This window comes from Limanda limanda, chromosome 1 (assembly GCF_963576545.1).
Source record: "Limanda limanda chromosome 1, fLimLim1.1, whole genome shotgun sequence".
In the NCBI taxonomy this organism is placed as follows: domain Eukaryota; kingdom Metazoa; phylum Chordata; class Actinopteri; order Pleuronectiformes; family Pleuronectidae; genus Limanda; species Limanda limanda.
The window spans coordinates 7,153,591-7,175,226 of record NC_083636.1 but is presented as its reverse complement, the minus strand read 5'-3'; the positions used below and the strand labels follow the sequence as shown (position 1 = coordinate 7,175,226).

Genomic DNA, 21,636 nt, shown 5'->3' with positions numbered 1-21,636 from the left:
ACAGATATTATCACGTAACTAATGTTTCTCACAGGTAAATTATATGGGAAGAGGAAGAGTAAAAACGGGCAAGATCTCTTGCTGAGCTGTTTGTATTTTGTATCAGAGGAAAGCTGGAGAACGACCACTATAAAAGATGGCGGCAAAATATTTGAGACGAGCCACTGTCCGTCCATGTGAGTGTAGTTAAAACACAGAAAGCAGACCCCGTCTTTACCTTATACACCTGTTCCCAATGCCATAACATTCACATTCCAACACACAACACGACACAGGGCTAACCTTTACGTAACTACAACACTTACTGTATATAGGCTACTGTATCTCCAACACACACCCAGACACATACTTTGGACTGGGGCATTTGTTAACCTCCAATGCACATCTGACTTTGATGAAATTCAGACAAAATTCACACGGAGATTGTCTCGCAAGATGCAAAGTGGCAGACTGAGTCGCTAGCCGCTCTTGGGTAGAGTACGGCTTACAGGATACATACACTCAGTGATTCTCCACTCAAGATGTAATTGATGAAAAGCAGATGCCCATAGAAACTATCACTTCCGTGGATTTATCCCCTGCTGAGCGATTAAATCACTACACTTCAATAAAATACAAAGCTAAATACACAACGTCTGTGCTATCGCCTCCTTACAGCATACCTATACCGTACCTAAAAATGTGTTATATCATTATATACTGAACATGCAGGTCAGCACTTTTTTGCCTTGACTTTAAGTTGTCAATAGATTCCAGTATTTATCCCTATGAATCCATACTGACTACAGCTGTCGTCTTGGAAAAGAGCAGTCCTCAAACTTTCAAGAGCCACATTTAAAAGGAAAGAAGGTGAGTAATTGATTATCAATATTTTGGGAAGAGTATTCCTAGTGGCAAAAGCAATACCTATGCTTTTGTCAATGTTGATTTGTAGCCATACTTTTAAGTGCCTTTAAAAACGCTTTCAAACTGACAGACTAGAAGTCCTTGAAGTTGAAATTTTACAATTCCATGAAAACTGGGTACTGGCGAATGGTCAGAATTAGTGAAGCAGCAGAAGAGATGTTCACATTTGCTGGCTCCTACCACTAAGTCATATAATTCAGGTCATTGACTTCTTTCATTAGACATTCCCTGTTGGAGAAAGGTTTTCTTGTACATAATAAAAACAGATTGATGTATACATTAAAAAGCTTCTCACCAAACATATTAAATATCACTCTAACCCTTATTTTCGTTTGATGCAGGTTTGGGAACTTTCCATGTGAACAACCAAATTAAACACTTTGAGTTTCTTCCAGGAGTCTGAAGTGCCTTTGGTACTCCACATCTCCTATTTGCAGGTTTTCATGTGGTTCCTGGTTGTGGTAGTCTTAAGAAACAGCTTTGAGATTCCACTGGCCCTGAATACCACCACAATCCATAATTTAACATAATTTTAACTCTTCAAGAGCCATAGCTCATTTCACAGCATGGATAGAAAAAAAATCCTTTTGCTAAAAACCTTTTGCTGCATCTTAAAATGCATGAGCTCTGAGATGAAGTGCGATGGGAACTTAGCTGTACATACATAATGAAACTTCTGTATCAGCAGCCCAGCCTGGATAAGAGATAGAGTATGCACCTGCTTGTTTTGACTCTATGACTAAACGCTATGGTGTGATACATTGTCTCAAAAGCTGCTGACTCGCTCACTGGAGACACACAGAACATTGTGCACGCTGGTTATCTTTCAGCTGACAAGGGTTTGGGCTGTAGCAGTAAGATAACTGAGGAATGAGCGATAGGTTTCAAGGTTTTTGGATCACACTACGTCTTCTCAGCTTCTTCTTTGTGATTTATTGAATCCAAGTTTAGCTGCTCGGGTTATACCTCCAATGTCATTGAAATATTTCTAAATTCCTGCCTCAGGAACTTACAAGTTATTAAGATGAGGGTCTAGTCTTATATCTTGGTCTATCTGTCTTCTCTAAAACTTCCTATATGTGCTTCTACCTCCGTTATTAGAGGTTTACCATACATACATAAGTGCAGTTCAAGGTTTGTGATGCACCCCTCATCTTAAAGCCATCACATTTTGTAGCTGCTTTGCATTCTGGTTGATTTCAGGCACTGTGGGTGTAGAAGTCAAGCTTTTCTGCAGTGGATGTCTGAATGTTGGAGTCAAACCAAAGTGGTAGACAGTGTTTCCAGTCAAACTCATGTCTTTAGACAAACTCTATTGCAGTGTGGAAGGTATTCCAGAGGGACGTCACTTTGTGTGGACTATACCATTTATCTTCTGAAATACCATGAAAGCCGTGTATGTATTAAGCGCACAGAGTAGAGTGGTAAACATCTTCACATCTCTACAAAAAAGATTGATAACCATGTTTTTTTACCTTCTTCCTTTTATAATATCATAATATTATTGTACATACAACACATCCCACTCTTTTTCAAATTGTGCACAAGTATTTGATATAGAGAATATAACTTATTTCTGTGTCCCCAACAAATCCATTCGCCAAATATCATTAGAAACACAACATGATGATGTCAACATTTTAACTCTCCTCAGTGTAATTTCTTTTTATCATCCACGAGGATAATATTTGACGTTTGACCTACTCTAATTCTGATTCTGCTTTCAGGAGTCACGTTGTGCAGTTATCTGGTGTCAGGTGCTTCTCACTGAGACAGGAATATGGTGGTGAGTCATTGGCTTGTGCAAAGAGGTGCAACTCTGCGTCATAGCCGAGGCAAGGCATTTGAAAAGAGAAGGAGTCTAGAGTCCCTGGTAATCCACAGTACAATTATACTGATCCGTGCAAAGCCTCACGCACCTGGAGAGAAAATCTTACAGAACATTTGAAAGTATCTAAAGTGATAAGTGGCAGTGCCGAGACTCAGCATATAGACCATTCAAGAGGAACACAAGGATTCCTGTTGTCGTTTTTGATTTGTGTTGAATTAACAAACAGAGAACAGATTGTTTTCAAATGGGATTTGTGGTTGGAAGCAAACATGGAATGCACATCACTTATCCACCACCGGGAGAACATTTGATACAACTTGTGTTAGGGACACGACTTTGAAATCACATGTCCTCTCAAACACAGTCAGCAGGATGTGAGGGGGAAGTGTCTGCTCCACATAGCTGCAGCTGGACAGTGAATGACAGTAATAGTGTGGAGTACATGTAGACTTCCTGTAGGTTACCCAGGTTTTCCGGGTCACAGGGATCGCAGCATTCAAAGGTTGTATGCAGGGCCGCAAAACTATTTTTATGACATGAGAGATAATAAGCAGCCATGAGAATGTATAGCCAACTAGATGGTGACATGTATGGAAGAACATCAAGCTTGTGTGTGGAGCTGTTTTGGTGGAAGTCCCCTTTTCACTCTATAATAATCGCATTTAAAGGATGAGGCTGACTCTATGCTATATTTTTCAAATTGTCAGCTATGGAAAGAGGAACCCCAACAACATTTTAGTTCATCTGTTAAACTCTATGACATCCACAACCTCAGCTCAAAGCTAATTTGTTCCTGCTTAATAATATATAGTTCACCTAAAGGTCCCTTATAGACAAGCTAAGGGTCTTAGTACCGTAAGATTTGCATTATACTCCTTCCAGGCATACACTGGAACTATATGTATAGTAACCCCATTCCCAAAAATGTATTTACCACAAATTGGCGGAAATATTTTGTCAAATTGGAGATAAATTACATATATCCCATGACTAGTCTCATGTGGCTACAAACATAACTCATATAACTTATAATCACGCACATGCCTCCCCCCCGACTGCTTTATATTTCATGCTGGCACTGGCCAAAGTCTGTCGTAGCCAAAAGAGGATTAATAATAAATGTGTGGTGTGACACAGCTAGCGAGCTATGATAGCTTCCTCCTTTTGGAGTTCCTGCTTCCCAGAAGGCCAGCATACACAAAAACGTGGGTTGAAATTCACCAGGCGAGTTGAGAAGAAACAGGAATTAGTTCTCCAAGCCACTGATGTGGAATCGAAATCAAAAATGACCTGAAACAGGAGACACGTGTTAACTTTCTTAACATCTAACCAGCACCACAATTATCCAAATCTTAACCAAAGTTTTTGTGATGCTCATATTGATCATTAATTTATTGTTTTTTCCCATTATCTTTACCCATAGTATTTATCGAAGCCATTTTCACAAATTAACTTGATTCGGTCCGGACTTTTTCTGGAGATTCTCTGCTCAGGCATGTTCACAGTAACAGAAATCTCCAGAGTGTTCAGGTGAGATGTGATGCAGCAGGAAGAGGCAGGTTGGTTTGATTTACTGGCCCTTAGACAATAAAAAAATTGCCAGACTCTGAGTGTGCATTTGTTTGAGTGTGTGTGTGCGTGCGTGCGTGCGTGAGTGTGTGAGTGTGTGTGTGTGTGTGTGTGTGTGTGTGTGTGTGTGTGTGTGTGTGTGTGTGTGTGTGTGTGTTGTCACTAAGCTTCAGTTTGGCCAGGAAACTAATCTGTGGGAAAGTTGTGGAGAAGGGCGGTGATGTCTGCAGTCTGAAACTCGAAGGTAAACGTGACTCCACACCATGCTTCTCTCTCCCTCTCACACACACACACACACAGCATACGTGCAGCTTCACACATAGTCTCCTCACAGCTCACAGACCACAACCTTGCTCTCACACTAGTTACTGACACCAGACCTGGATGAAAGGATTCCCTGTTTGTCTCTATGGTGATAAGTTACATTGTGGGCAATTGGGTTTCTCTCTATAGGCACTGCACTGGTTTTATCAAAATGTCCATCACTCACAGTAAATGCAGGGCGATCAACCAAATAGAGTGTTCACTAGAACATGCGTCACTGTTTGAGGTGTGCTCACTGGCACAGCATCGAGCACTTCTGACTACACGCATCACTAATGATGGGTGCACATGATGACGCCAAGCAAACCTGCCAATGTTGCCAGCTCATCAAAAAGCCAGACATCACAGGGCTGCAGGATGTAGAACTACAGCCACAGTGTCGTATAACATGAGGCATTTTTTTTGCTACAATTAGCCATTAAAATATGGGTGTGACCATAAATAGATACAAGAAACACCATAACACCACCAAGTCAGTTTGGCTCCAGGGATTCGTACCGAATCCAGAGAGTGACTCACTTTACCATCTGCTGCCTCAGCAGAAATCGTGATTCATCAGACCTGGCTACGTTTTCTGTCTTCATCTGTGCAGTCTTGGTGAGTCTGTGTCACTGCAGCCTCTCTTTTCTCTTCCCAGCTGACGGGAGTGGAACCTGAAGTGGCCCCTGCTCATGTAGAACCATCCACCTCAATGTTAGACGTGTTGCTCCAACCAGTCCGACCATTCTCCTCTGACCTCTCTCATCAACACAGGTCTGCTGCTCACTGGCCGTTCTGACACTGACAATAATGCCGTTTATTCCTCATTTCCCAGTATAGATGTTGCCATCCTAATAAACATTTTGAATCCTGACAGTAGTGTAAGTGGTGTAATAGATGGCTGCTACGAAAACTCAGATCATTTGTTGTCTTATTAAGATGTCATGTTTAAATTACATTCAGTTGCACAGACATAGACTCATAATATGACATTTTTTTTGCAGATCATAAAACATGGTGGTACTTCTCCACCTCTTGTTCAGACATCTTTGCAAAAAAATCTTGTGCTAATAGCCGATCAGACCAAATGTGTTTTGTTCTCAAAATAACTTAATCATTTTGTAATCAATAATAATCACATCAAGACTCCATAGGACTTTGCACCTGGCAGAGAAACAGTCTGGTTCATAACTCCCTGTGAAACCTGCAGCTTACTGGCTTTTGTGACTTTTGGACAGAGCTGGGCTGTTTGCTCCTTCTTGTTTTCAGCCTTTATTCTTCTTGATTCCACACGAAGCCGGCTGCTGGCTGTATCCTCATGTGTCCGTCAAACATGTGTGCAATCGATCTTCTCCTTTGACCCTTGGCAAGAAATCAAACGTGTGTTTCCCTAAGCTGTGCAATAATTGCTTTAGAACCAACAGAGGCTCATTTGATTGCCACAGTGTGCAGACGTTTTGCCTTGACCTGAGGGCGGATCAGAGGGCGGGTTTTGAAAATCAGGAGCCGGTGAAATCCAGTTAGCATCAGAGTTAGTGGTATTGATCAGTTCAATCAGCAGATACACTTAGATTGCTATATGAGAGAAAAATATATATAAAGAGTATAATCTTTAGATACTCCCTCTTAAGATATGGACAGACCTGGTTGTTTAGTTTTCAGGCTCTGGCATCCTCCCGAAGTTGTGTAAAACTCTGACGTCATGATGAAGTGAAAGCACACACACCTCCACCTCTGATGCACGCCATGCCCAAAGTCCAGAAATCCATCAACAGATTCCAAGAGGGGGTAAAGGGGAGTGATACTTATAATTCTCTTTTCACACACACACACACACGTAGGGTGAATGGTCAAAACAGCTTGAATAACGTCATTAACAACATTCCTGAAATGCATAAACAAAAGAAAGGACTCCCCTGGCTGATCACAAATAATACATTTTGTGCCAACAATGTTTCCCTCTCAAAAGCTACACAAACGACAATTCTGATGATGAGTAACTTTATAAAATAGCGAACAGGAAGGTTGAGTAAGTATGAACACGTCTTTATTTACTGAATTAAATTTTACTTTCATGTAGAGTTTCCAATTCTGAACAGATTTTTTGATTTCATATAGTTTAAGTAAAAAAAATGTTAATTCTTTGGAAGGTGAACTGATTCTGTAACTTCCATCAACCCTCCCGGAGACATCCACAATGAAAACCCACTTGCTCCAGGGCCGACCTTGATATTTTCTCTGGCGCCTCTAAGTGGATAAAGACTAACATTGCACTAACTCGTTGGGAAATGATTTATCAATATGATTCTGTTTTTTGTAACCTGGTCACAAAAGTGATATTGCGAGACTTCTTATGGAAGGAGCCAAAAATCAAAACCCAGTAGACTAAAAGAGGCCAAAAGAGCCTTTCATTCATCAACCAAACTGAACTATTTTAAAGGAAATAATACTCAACTATCAATTGTCTCTGAAATCCATTCAACAACTGTTCAGATAATGGAACAAAATGGTGGACCGACAGACTGACCAATAAATGCCATCCAGAGACCCATGCTGAAATATGAATCAACACAGATTTGAACTTTGACATCATGACTATAACGGTTGAGTTGAATTAATTTCCTGCTCCAACAATGTCACAGAGTTTACAAATTTGTTCTTTATAGTAGTTTAGCATCAATTTATCCTAGTCTCTGTGTAGGAACAGGACATTATGCTTATTTCAACACTTCAATACCATAATTGTAAAATATTAATGACCTATAAAAGAAGAGAAAATGTGAAAAAGTAAGAATTCTGAGATTTTATTTCAAGTTATCAAGGAAGCACATTTTCTGCAGCTCAATTTGAAACAGATAAAAAATGTTTTACTTTGAACACGTTCCTGCATCTGATATCCATTGAAGCCAGAGTAGTCACATTGAATACAGGGGGCACCTGGTTGATTAACACTGTTTCTCATACAATGTTCAACCAAGCAAATTTCATTTTCAAGAGCATTCCTCTGCATTATATTCACTGTCTGTTTCCTATTACCCCTTCACCTCCCTGCAGTGAAGCCGTCAACTTCCCACGCATCATTCACTGCACCCCTGTGGCTCAGACAAGGTACGTTCCACAGACCTTAGCTCTCACTATCAGGTCGTACCAAGGTGAATCTTCCGGAGGGGTCGGGGATGAACCACTTCTCCCACAGGTCCAAGTGAACAGCGGGATACTTCCATGGTTTGAAAGGGCCATTCCAGTGCAGCAGATGTGCCTCCTGTAGGAAGCTCTCGGAATAGCGGGCATCTGGACTCCAGCCTGGACAGACAGGAATGTTTTTTAAAATTAACCTGAGGGCAGTGCTACAATATAATAAGTTTCTCTATGTCTATATGAAACATAAATAATGAGTCCCCTCATCACCTCTTGACATTACTACTCAAACGTAATAATAATGAGATTATCTATTGATTCTATCGATTATAATCATCTCTTTCAGTTTCTATGCCTGGATTCGTAGTCACAGATAAAGTGAAGTACTAAGCTAAGCTACCCTGACCCTATTACTTCAAACAGACCTCTGTACACGCTGTCACAGCAGCTTCTCTATGTACAACAGCAGGTGAACGCATCCCTGTTCAAAGGCACCTTGGTCCATGCAAGAGAGAACACATCAGCATTCAATGCAGCTGTGATGTCCTGTGCTGAGACAGACTCTTCAGTCAGTCAGTCTGATACAGTACGTTCAGTTCAGGACAACGTTGGCCTATACAAGCTCAGCACATACGTTTAATGCCTCAGCAAAAGAAGATTTGGTATCAGATCGTGATTGTTTCTTTAAAAGTCTAACCATTGTGGCTATCATCAGTTTGTGTCAGCAGCCCTATTCCCCTGTCAGGAGCATTTTCAAGTGAAGGGTGTTTGCCGACAGAGCATCTTCTGGGTCTGCATCCATTACTTGAACACAATCATACAAACAAAGGGATAGTTCATCGAAAAAGGAAAATTCACGCATGGTTAGTGAACGCGGCTCCAGGGGAAGATATGAGAGGACATTTAGGCTTTAAACATGGAGTAAATGATGCAGTTTCAAGTCGAATTTGAATGTTGGGGCTTACAGACACTTGGGTGACACCACAAGAGCAGGATGGAGGCATGTTATGTGTTGCTTTCGATTGTTTTTTTTACATTTGAACACATCACATTACTCAGTATCTATTTCAGTATCTTGCCAAGGACACTTCGGCATTCAGATGGGAAGAGTGGGGATTGAACCGCCAACCTTCTTGTGGGAGAACGACCACTCTACCCCATAGGCCACACCGCCCAACACAAGGTCGCCCCATTATTCCAATTGACTTGGATTTGGCTGCAGCGCTATTTACCCCTGAAACTTTGACAGTGTTTTGTAGACTCACCCTCCCCAGCCACAGACCTCTTTCTTAAAAGCATTTTCACATCCCCCCCGTTTTGCCATGTTGGTTGTTATCAGAGACTCTCGACTCTGTGCTGCTCTCTAGGGGAATGTTTTTCTCAATAGCTGTGCCAATGTAAAGGACATAGAAGTTTGTGGACAGTGACGGTTACATTGTTAGAAATGGAAGTATCTCTTTTTTAATATTAGATGCTGTATAAATGAGCCTTTAACATGTGCAACTATCTCTTACTGTGCACTTCATCACCTAATCTCATTTTGTCTCATTATTATACTATATTATTAAGTTACTTTGTTACTTCAAGCTTCAAGTGTCTGTGAAATGTGAACATTTAAATGTGAATTAGCCCCTACCCTTTCCCCACCCCAAAGCTGTGATTGGACAATTTATTTAACGGAGTCATGTTTGTTTTTATGGCAATCATTCAATTTTAAGATGCATGTGGAAGTTGTGATTATATTTGTATTTCATTTTGATAAGTCTACGCTGCCCTCTGCTGGACAACACTGGAAGGTAAATACACTTTGCCTTGTCTATGCTCTGATGACATTTTAATGATGCATTTAAATGTCATGACACAATGAGCAATTCGGGTAGTTATTAAATATTAAGAGATACATGGTTGTAATTTAACACGTGTTTATTATTTAAAATCACTACACAGTGTATATATATACTTATATGTTGTATTTCTTATCAATCATGACAATGCAACACGATTTTATGGCATCAAATAACTAATTTAAACCAAATTCATCAGAAACATATATCAGTGTGATGAGAACTACCTGAAATACTGTGAAATACATGTGGAAAGTGTATTTATCAAGCACTTTTTAGTTTGGTCCATGTCTCATAATATTGAGGAGGTGGAGGTTTATGAACTTTACTGCAACCTGCCACCAGGGGGCCATCCAGAACTGTCAATGCATTTCCTTACATTATTCCAATTTTAGGGACTGCTGATTTTATTCCGTTTTCTATTTGGTAGTTAGAGATACAGTGACTATATATATATACACTTATAATAAAATATCACTGAATTTTCATTGTATGCCCACAAGAGGATGAATTGTTTTCTTATTTATATTTTCGGAAGTATGATTTCATGTATACGTTTTCTCCTTAGGAACTCACATTGAGATTCTTCTATGTATGAAAAACAAGACATGATCTCACCGAGGTGCCTGACGTGCCACAGAGGATCCAGTGTCGTGAATTTGTCATGGAAAACGATCAGCATGGGTGGGGTCGCCACACCTCCTGCCATGGCACTGCTGTATATGTTCTGCCTGGTGGTGAGAAAGGGAAGAGTCTCTGGTCAGAAAGATTTTTATATAGATTATATAATACCTGATAATACAATACCTGGATACATGGAATACAAGAAAAAACAAATTACAGAATTATCTGACACATGTTAAACAATACATTTAAATTCATGTAAGATTGGAAAGTATAGGAGCATACTTTGCTTTTGGGTGTGGTTGTGATCATAATTCAAGTCAGCACACATGCCTGAAGACAAATTAATATCTGGAATGTATTATTATATATCATCTATCTGTACGTCTGTACTGTGAGACCTATCGTCTTGTCATCACAGTTGATCATCACAAAAAAGAAATTATTTTTTTGCTGATCTTCCAGTTGTAATGAAGGGTTCTTGTAGATGCCTGCTGCATTGGTACTAATGAAGTCATGATATACATCATATCTGACCTGAAATTCTCTTCCATCCATCTCTCCAGCTGTTTTGTGATCTTTTGCTTCTTCCACTCGCTAATGTCTGCGACGAACACTCCAGGGTTGAAGGAGCAGTCTCTAGGGTTGATGGCTAGGTCTTTGATTTCCTGTTTCCTGTAGTCCAGGAAGCCCATGTAGGTTGTCTAGGAGACAAGCTCAGAGGAGAAGACGGATTTTCAGATGATGAGTCTTAAGAAAAGGTTATCAGGGGTCAACAGAGAAAAGTTGTTTTCAATGAATTATATTTATATTAGCATAACTTCCAAATGCACCTTAAATTGAATGATTGCCATAAAAAACGCAAACACATCTATAAACTTCGACTTTGTTTATAGCTAAACGCAACAAGCAAGGCAACTTACATTCCATTTTTTGCATAAGACCCATTACATTGTTTTTGTCTGGTTTTATTTTCAGGTTTAACAAAACTGAACTTGCACACTGGCAGTTTAAGGTACAAAGAGATCTGATAGAAAAGAATAAAGATCCACCTGCATGCCGATGCTCCGCACCATCTCATGCGTGGAGGGCAGGTCACAGTCGGTGGCGAAAGCAGCAGCATGTCCGGGCTTCAGTTTGATGTTGAACAGATCCTTGATGTCTCCTTGAAAGCAAGAAAAAAATGTATTGGTGGCAAAATACATGATACACAAATACACTCTACCTGTCACATCACTGTGATTTAAAAGGGATGTTCATCTAAGTCTGAATCTTCCGTCATTGGGCATTAGACAATATTGAAAAATTGTAATCCTTCGAAAGACTTTAGGATCTGCATTAAAAAGCACTTTAAAAAGCACTTTTTAAGTTAAGTTTCAAGTTAGTGACATTATATGTGTTTTCATACATAGGGCAACCTCACAGTCACAAAAAATGTCATTACACCCTAACCAGAGTTCACTATAATAACATGTAACATGTAGTATCTATAGTGTATTTGTGATGAAAACCCAAGATAAGAAGTAGAGTAGCAAGAGATAAATGGCTCTGGATCAGGAGGAAAGACTCCAGCTGGGCCACAAGATGTTAGGGACACACCCAGGTCTGATGATCCTGTGGATGTCTTGTAATAAAAAGCAAGAAACACCCAAAGACCCTAAGGTAAACAGCTGATGATTGTCCCGAACATTTGCCAGTAGTTGGCAACTTATCATCAATCTAGTGCCGGAGTTCTTCAAACATACGTAAGGGATATTCACCATCTTGTCCTATTCTAAAACAAATAGGTCAGTAACTGAATGTATTATGTAATATGAATTGTCATCCCGGTGGCCTATGGTTTTAACTTTCTTCTTTCTTATATAATTAAAACATGCTGACACAAGTGTGATGGGCCATCTTGGAACCAGCAGTGTACCCAGACTGCAAACATATTTTATAGTGAAGTAGGAGCTATCGTTCTGTGGTTAAACTGTATTAACTTTAAAGAATTTCCTTCAGGCATGATCATGCATTACGTACCCTGCACAATGACATCATCATCCAAGTAGATCACTCTTTTGTGGTTGATGTCCAGCAGGGGTAAGTAGAACCGCACAAAGTTGAGCTGCAAAATAAAAGCAAAGTCACTATTTCATGCTCCCGAGGACTTACATGAGCGTGCAAAGTGTAATGATTGTTCTGCTGCATGAACAAAAGTAAATCCACAACTCACTGGATGTAACAGTTCAGGTCGAGAGGAATCTGGCTTCACTTTTCCTCTTAGAACCATGGGGTTGAATTCCAGTATCTTATACCTGATGCCTTTCAGTTTAGTCTTCTCAATGTACTGCCTGCGGAGAGGCAAAGAAAGAAAGAAGAGGTAGATAAACATGAAGGTCAGCGTGATAAGTAGAGTTTGCTCTATTACAGTAGAGAGGGAACGAGAACCTCCCGCCAGGTCAAAATGAAATATTGATCTAATAACAAAACCAGAATGGCACTCAGAAGACTGCCTCCCTCCACCAAGGCCCAGCAGCCCCCTTGTGAAACCACATTTAGAATCACTAGACACAAATTTTTCTAATTACTCTCTGAGAAATCAAGGAAAATGTTGAAAGTTGCCAATCTCACAATATTAAAGAAATAAAAATAAGTGTCACTTTGTGAATGATGTGCAATTTTTAGCAAAGGTTATTCTTAGGCAATATTTCTGGGACTATTTTCAATGACACAGAAGATTTTTGCTTGCATTTGTGTTTCTGAGTGCTTCCTGATTCAAGGATTTTTTGTTGAGTATCACAGTGAAACTTGGATAAGCAATAACACTGGGATATCAGGTCCCCTTCATATTTGGAAACAGTTAAAGTTGACCAATACATTTACAGTTTAAAATCCCATATCACCTGAAATATAAAATCATCATTGCACCTTTAAAAACAGACCTTGACAGTTTCAAACCATCCCGGAAAGTAACAATATAGAAGAAAACGCTGGCGTCTGTGTTGCTGTAGACGCTGTTGATGGTAGCCATGGTTCCACCCATCCGCTCCTCTGATGCACAGATGACTACAGGGACGACATTATCTGCCTCTGGTACTTTCAGTGCAGGAACTCGCGCTGCGCTTCCACGGCCCCTCCAGTGATCTGAGAGGAAGCAGACAGCGTAGGTTGGAAGTCAACGTTTGTGTCATGCATGGCCACTTCTGCCTGTAAATGGCAGGAGTAAAGGATAAAGGATGTGAATACAAACTGTGTGGATTTACCTGGGAGCTTGGGCGGAGTGGAGGCTCTGAACAGTGTGTTGTGCAGGAGCTGACACAACATCAATACGATCAGCACCAGAAGGACGTGATTAACTGAAACACAGGGACAGCGTCTGTACAGCAGCTTACATCCAATCAGGGTTCTAAGGTTTGTCTCAGCGTGCATCAGGAGATTTCTCACATTTATTCCCGACCGTCTTCAAAGAAATTCCCCTTTAAATATTAGCATCAGTGGGTCAATCTATAATGACTGTTTTCATTATCAACAAATGCGTACATTTTAAATTCTTTCAATCCAAAAATGTCAAATAATTTTCCACTAAATGATTGACTTGATCGGCAACGACTCAAGTTGCAGTCATGCTATTGACCCATAGCCAGAAAAACATTTTTGAAGAACATTGTTATGTTGGATGTTTGGGAATACATTGGCAGCACTTCATATCTTCATGGTAGTACACACAATTGGCTTCCAAATTATTAGTTGTGGGTTACAGCCAAAGACGACTATTATGAGGTCACAGTGAACTTTGACAACCAAATTCTATTTAGGACTTTTAATCCAAGAGACCGTTTGAGCCAGATGTAATGGAAATCCCTCAAGACTTTCCTGATACTGGAAGTCGCATCCACAAGACACATTTATGCAGCCATCTGCGGAGGTTATGCCTGAAAACGGCTTATGTTAAATATGGAGCTATGGCCACGAGGTTATAAGTTTAGTGTAACATGAACATTTGGAGCAGGGGCAACATTATGCTTAGTTCCTTCCAAATTTAAAAACAACTACCGGGAACTCTGATCCTGACTTATTAACATGTTTCAGTTCAACCAGAGTGCTGATTTTACTTCAGAGTGCAGATTAAACAAATGAAATATAATTTGTTGCTTAACTTTAGATGTGTTTGTAGTTTTTTCTACTGATTCTAGCCTTTGTAAAAGGTCAAGCCAACTGCCTCCCAGCTCTGGCTCCATGTTAAACTAACAGACATGAGACTCCATCTTCTAAAACTCAAAGCTAAAAACATAATGTCAATTATTTTTTTTGATAGAATAAGAGCATAACTGAATCCCTGCTGAATTGCTGTGTTTGCTGTCATTATTTTTCTTGCAGAGCCACAGAGATGCACATTGTGTTTCAATCCAGCGTTTGATTTTGTCCACCTCAAGAGGGAAAGAAGATCAAACATCCACCTGAAAACAATTTAAAAGCCCGTTTTCTGGCTGCTGATCCAGGTGCCATAACTTACCCAGGACAATATCCTATCTGCGAAGAAGTTTCACTCTGAAAAATACTTGACCAAAACCAAGACCTGCACAGATGTGCTTTGTAAAATCATTTTACATAGTTTTGAATTGAACCTGATCTTGAATGTTTCACCAGACAAAAGATGGTATATGTTCAAGGACAAATTAGAAATTGGGTGACATCCACCTATTAAAATAACACTTTTTTTATTTAATGAAAACAACTGTTTCTATAATATCACTCATTAGAAAATGCGTCTTTTTTATTGTTTAATTTTGGAAACAAACTCTAAACAGGAGAGTTGTTTCCAATCCAGCTGTTCCCACCCTGAATGGAATCATGAACTCAATAACTCCCGACAGCCTGTCATCTGGCCACCTCATCATGCCCCCTCCCCCAGCACACACGTGCACATGTGGTGCACATGCATGCAAGCTGGATACTTTCCTGTTGCCATGCCAAGAAAGTCAGGGGTTCCTTTACTGCTTCACCAACTAAACATCACTTCAACAAAGCTCACACTATAGTCGACTAACTGACCTCGTTAGTGCCTCTGCTCGTGGACAGAAACAGGATACACACACACATGACACTTTTTTTTGTCTCATGTAAACTGATGAAAGTATAAATCAGTTCATACTTACTTTTTCTCAGGAGAGCCATGTTTCATGTTTGCTTCCAGCAGCATCTGCAAACACACACACACACACAATGGGGAGAGGTTAACTTGACAAACAGGAGATGAAATATTTCTTGGCGTTACAGTAGCACTAATGTCTGGTGGGATGAATGAAGGATCTGGCCTCAGTGGAGAATGAATCTGCCAACACAGCTGAAAGTGACAGATGACAGGTCTCATAATTCATCAGACTTCTAAGAATGACACATAAAAGTCTCCGGAGTACAGACTTAACTACAGACTTAACTGTTAAGAAGCACTTGGCTGAGCGTCATTAATTAATCAACCCAGGATCGTCATGTTATGCTTGCAACATGACGAGGGCGGTTCGACCCCATCCAAGTCTTCCATACAAGAGATTGAAAAAGCGACTCTCAAAGGATCACATGACTGACAACATAAATACAAAATACACTGACTGTCTGATATGATTCCTTACACTTTATTCAGTGAGATTTTATTCTGCAAGAACAAATATGTATTTATGTAAAATCTTTAAATCTCCAGGAATATTTAACATGGGAAATTAGGAAAAAATATCTGCATAAAACTCTGATTAATATTGGGGAATGGGAAGGTTTAAAAGGAAAGATAACTTTCAGACTTAAAGCTGTTGGTTGACAAGTTATGGCAGAGAAATAAGGAAAATGTACTACAATACTGAAAAGTGCAGACAATTAAATATTTGGGAGGACATGATTGTATACATTGCACGGCTGCCACGTGATTGGCTGTCCAGATTATTGCTTAAACAAGCATGTGTTCAGGGGTTGGTTGGGATGACCCAAAACCTGTGATCGCACTGAAACTGAACACTGAAAGAAATCATTTTGACTAGAAATACATTTTTGTGGTTTATATTGTCTAAAATTGTAACAATTTTGAAACAGAGATTGAAACTGCGATGTCCATGTATTTCGTATCTTGATACATAACTGCAATACTCCAGCATCAACTGCCTCTGCACCCTGTTGAGATCTCATTACTTATCCAAGTTCAAAAGCTCTAAATGTGTTTATCTGTCATATATACAGCATTGTACAATGAAATTCCTACTTTGCCTTCTGCTACAAATACATACATATCAACTTAAGAAAAAATAAACATGGGCAATGAAACATCTGTGCCATAGACAGTAATGCAGTGCATTGGACAGTAGAATGCGCTCTTGTTGAGTCTGTGCAAAAACACACATTGTACAGAGTTTGGTTGTGGTATCGGATAAGTCTGTTTGTCTGGGTGTGTGTTGCGGGGCAGACTGAAGGATGTGTGTGTTGAGATAGTCCAGGGTGGTGTCAGGGCCAGTGAGTGTTTAACAGTCTGATGACAGTTGGATAAAAGCTGTTCCTCAGTCTGGACGTCCTGCATTTCACACTTCTGTACCTTCTACCAAGAGGGCAGAGGTGTGAACAGTCCATGTTGGGGGTGGGTGGGGTCCTTCACAATAGAGCTGGCTCTTCTGTGGACTCTGAGCTGGTACATGTCCTGCCGAGAGGGTAGGGATGTCCTGGTGATCCTCCCAGCAGCCTTTACCACCAAGATGCTCTCATGATGCAGCTGTAGAAGATGCTGAGGATCTGTGGTGACATGCTGAGTTTCCTCAGCCACCTCAGGAAGTTGAACTTTCTTGACTAGCTGTGTGGTGACTAGTGTCCAGATGAGATATTATTATCCTATTTAAAGTTACGGCAATCTCTATACTGTGTAAAAATTACACATTATTTAATTGTACTCCATATTCACGATGGAGTGATCATAGCTGCTTTCAGATATGCACTGAACTCCGGATAATCTTCAGACATTTTCCGTAGGGGCTCTATATGAGAATCCGCCCCTTTGTAAAAACTCAGCAGAATGTCCAAATGAGCCGATGTGAGAAAACTGCAGGAGATCCTCCTCAGCGTTCACCGCGAGCAAGTGTTGAAGACAAAAACGCGACAAACGCAAAGATTTAAATATAATGAAAATTTGTGCCGTACAAGAACATGTCAAGTGAGATTTTAGTTATTCGGAATGAATCACTACACCACCTCTCACCTGAATACTCCGGTCCATCTCAAAGGCCTCATTGTGATCGATGTTAATTTAACAGGATCACTGTGAAACTGTGGGTTTCATTAACTTCATCGTTTGTGCATCAAGCGTGAAGTGGTGACACCTCAGATTAAAGGTGACGCCCAGACCGTCTGCTTCCCCCGTGTCTTCCGAAACATGCTGACTCACTCTGAGCTTCAACAGTTTGGTTTGTTTGTGGCTGTTTAGAGCAGCCGGCCACATCTGGAACTGCTTAGCTTCAGATCCACGGGGCCTGACATGCTCCAGCGTAGTGTCCCCTGCCTGCTTTCCAACAACTGATGATTCACTCAAGCCAAACATTGTTTCTGTCTCACATCTATCATGACCACGAATCTCATGGCCCCTACAGTCACATTGTCAATGCTTTGCACATTCTCTATTTCTGAGAAATGTTCCAAAAATGAATATGAATGCCGAAACTTATAACAAAATATCATTGGGTAATATGGCTCCAGGAATCTTTTTTATTATGTGACAACAAGCTGTAGTGGAAAACATAAACAGTTCCTAGACAGTGGCAAATTATTTTGTGTGTGTGTGTATTTGTGTGTGAGTGAGACGTTCTATTACTGGTTTTGTGGGCTCATGAATCTGTTCCCATAATGAAAACCATGGACTTCTAAAGTGTGTCATTTTTTGTCAGGAGCAGTAGAGCTAATGGGAACCAAAGCCTGGTCCTACTGAGGCAGCTCTTCACTTCTGAGGCCCTGGTTAAGGTTAGTGATACATGAATTGAGGTTAGGTTAATGTAAGGTTGAGGCATTAACTGGTCATGGTTAATGCTCAGGATAATGTTTAGTCACGGTGTGGACAAAGAATGGAAGACAATGCCAAGTCCTAATAGGGATCGCTGTACAGGGCTGTGTGTTTGAATGAGTGGGGGGATGGGTGTCCAAACCCAAAGCTACCCACACTGCAGGAAAATGTTAATGTGAAAAAATGTGGTTGACTTTTTCAAGAATACATAATTACTTCCAATTTTTGTCTTTCAAATGTTTGAAACTAGTTTAAGTGCAAATAGGACAAAATGTTCTCCTGTTTAACAGAGTTACACCAACGCCACAACATTCACAACCTGCAGAAGGACATGAAGTTAGAGAACAGACAGAGACACAGACAGAGATAAGGTAAGAAGAGGGTGTGTCACTGTCATGTGCCACAGCTGCAAGCACATTCAACATGTGGTTACTCACCAGAGATCAGGCTCACTCCTGCTGCTCCAAGTTGTAAAACTGAGACTTACTGTGACCTACGCTCCCACTTTTCTCTGCTTCTCTCCATCCTCTTGCTCTCTCTCTCTCCCCCTCCTCTTTCTCATTCCCCCCTCTTTCGCTCACGCCCTCCTCTTTCTCCCTTTCGCTATTCTGTCTCTCTCCCCTCGACTTTCTCTTTTCCTCCACTTTCTCTGTCACCCTCCCCTCCCCCTATATGTTTCTCACTCCTCTTTCTCTCTCCCCCAACTCTCTCTCTCTCTCTCTCTCTAGCTATCTCCCCCTCCTCTTTCTCTCCCTCCCTCCTCTTTCTCTCCCTCCCTCCTCTTTCTCTCTCTTTCACTCTCTCCACTCTTTCTCTCTCAGTTCTTCCTCCAGATGAGTCGCCTCATCCTGTTCACCAGCAGCTCTGATCCCTCTCTGTCATGACGCCACGAACCGGATCATCTCTCATCCTCTGTCACAGCAGTGATACTGAGCAGTTCAGGTCTGCTGTGAAATTATGGTTTGTTGCTGATAACTAATTAACGCATAGGGCTGCACAACTCATATTTACCTGGCAGTGGAGATACCATGATCAAGAAGGTGTTCACCCAGGCTCAGCCATTGGATTTATTGTATCTCACAGACCATCGTAGTCAGCAACCAGACAGAAGTAGATCAAGAAGGAGAGGAGGGCCTTGTAAATTTGTAAATAGGGTGGAAACCATGCACTGATAGTGATTGCAATGCTTTCTGTATATAATTGGTGCATAGATGTATAGTGTTGACTGCTGAGCTTTGCTTGTTTACAATTAAGCCAGGCTGTGTGTGCCAAATTGTGAATTTTGTCTATCCACAACCAAGTCCTCTGCAATGGCACAATTATAATTTGACAACAAAGAGCAAGACATGAATCACTTAAATATTTTGTTGAAAACAAAACACTTTCAAACAGTTAGTGGGTATAAAAAAATGCTGTTCCCTCAGTTACTCACAGGAAATATGAGCAAAAGAAGACAATTAAACACACAGGACTGAAATGTTGTAATAATATATGAATGTGAGGGATGTCTGTCTGTCTGTCTGTCTCTCACTCATTGTCTTACATACACACGCACACACACGCCCACAGCACGCACGCACACACACACACACACACACACACACACACACACACACACACACACACACACACACACACACACACACACACACACACACACACACACACACACACACACACACACACACACACACACACACACACACACACACACACACACACACACTCACACAATCACACACTCACAACCAGACACACAAAAACAGACACCATCGGATCTAAATTATGACTCTTGCATCCCCCCCTTGTCGGGGCGGGACACTCGGGAGTCGCGGAGCCGGAACACGTGAGCAGCTTCCTCTAAGCCCCTCCTCCTACCGTTGTCCTGCTCTTGTCGTCACGCCCACATCTCTCCTGTTGGCTCGTCTCTCATGACCCTCAGCGAATCGCACGACTCCAGATTCTGGCAAACCTCGATTGGCTTGGTCCGAATTAGATCCTCGCTCTCGGACTGGCTGCTGTCCCTCCGCTACCTGGGCTGTTCCGGTTACTCTGCAGCTTCCTTCCGTGCAGTTCACTTCCAAAAGCGGCCAAGTGCGACACGTGAGTAACTAACGGTTAACGTCCGTGTCCTTCATACTTGTAGTTTTCATGGTTTGGCGATGTAACTCATAGTTGTTGGTTATTTATTGGGAACGATGGTTGTTTTATCGTGTTTTGCGAACTTTTCAACGGGAGGATGTGAACGTCAGTCGGCTGTAGCATTAGCATCTCCGTTAAACATGCTACTCCGATGGCAGGGTATCACTTCGGGTTTCCAGGGTTGTCCAGTGGTTCGTTAAAACAATACTTTTGCTTCTTTTCTAATTTTATTCACAGAATGGATTCCGAGGGGTCTTTGTCCGTGAGAGGCCAGGACCAGACGCTGGTGGGCTTCGGAGTGTTCGCCGAGCTGACATTCCGAGACCTGTACGAGTCGACCAGCAGGGAGTGTCGTCGGTAAGTGTCGTCACTTCCTGTGCAGGGAATGAGGGTCTGAAACGTGCGTACGTCACTTCTCACGCAAACTTTGGGATTTACAGAAACAAACTTGACGGAAAAATGTGCGTAAATCCACACAAACTCTGACCCATGGCTACGCAGACGTGAGGTGGTGAACTGAAGCAGAATATTGATCCAATTCATCATTTACAATAAAGCCAACAGCTTAGTTTTGCACGCGCAACATATCTGTTCCACACAAACCTTTTAATTAAATAATATATAAAACAACTTACAGCAAATAACGTTTAGATTCCATTTAACAGCGGAGTTACAGAGCCGGGTCATTAATAGGTTTTAATAATATCTTCAAACACTGCGTGTATCATCAGATCACTGCAGTGAACGGGACTGAGCCATCATGCCACAGAGCGCACTGGAGATTACTTATAAGAAATGAAGAAACTTTACAAATAATATCCCAGAGGAAGTGAGGATCCACTGGTGTGAGGGAATCGGTCCGATGCTCTAAATAGATAAATACAGCTGTGACACCGGTGCGGGCTTCTGCTCAATGTGTGCATGTGAATGGAAGGACGAGGAGGAAGAGAGGGTTCAGCAATCTCTGACCAGCTGATATAGATTCTATTGATCTGTGATCTTTTTTTTAACTTCAGGCTCTGATCTTTCTATCGTCTTCACTCTCACACAGTGTGTTATCCACAGCAGCAGCGGCAGAGTATCAGTGTATTTTCTTTATTAGTGACATCACTGCTGTCCCATAAAGTCGCTCTTCACCTCCACCTCACTAACAGACTCCTCGATGTCAGTCTCAGAAAGTTTAACTTCCTCTTCACATCGCTTGATGCCGTGACTCCGTCAGGACTAATGTCGGAAACCCATTGGTCAGCGGCATTATTTAATATTCACGCCGT

The 21,636-nt window shown here is 41.2% G+C and overlaps 1 protein-coding gene across 1 annotated transcript; it reads right to left on the bottom strand.

The window, feature by feature from the left end:
- Positions 1 to 7,733: 7,733 nt before the first annotated feature.
- LOC133013090 (glycosyltransferase 8 domain-containing protein 2-like) lies at positions 7,734 to 15,372 on the bottom strand. Its single transcript, XM_061080369.1, has 9 exons — positions 15,354 to 15,372; positions 13,461 to 13,553; positions 13,140 to 13,341; positions 12,431 to 12,548; positions 12,238 to 12,322; positions 11,268 to 11,380; positions 10,753 to 10,919; positions 10,210 to 10,322; positions 7,734 to 7,912 (listed from the first exon to the last, which is right to left on the bottom strand). Exons 1-9 carry the CDS (start codon positions 15,370 to 15,372, stop codon positions 7,734 to 7,736), a joined length of 1,089 nt encoding a protein of 362 aa, XP_060936352.1.
- Positions 15,373 to 21,636: the final 6,264 nt, after the last annotated feature.

Bases quoted from the DNA above. Each gene is read 5' to 3' on its own strand.
- LOC133013090 (XM_061080369.1), bottom strand. The intron at 12,323-12,430 runs GTGAGTTGTGGA...TTTATTTTGCAG, and splicing joins GACCTGAACTGTTACATCCA to CTCAACTTTGTGCGGTTCTA. The intron at 10,323-10,752 runs GTCAGATATGAT...TCTCACCACCAG, and splicing joins TGGATGGAAGAGAATTTCAG to GCAGAACATATACAGCAGTG.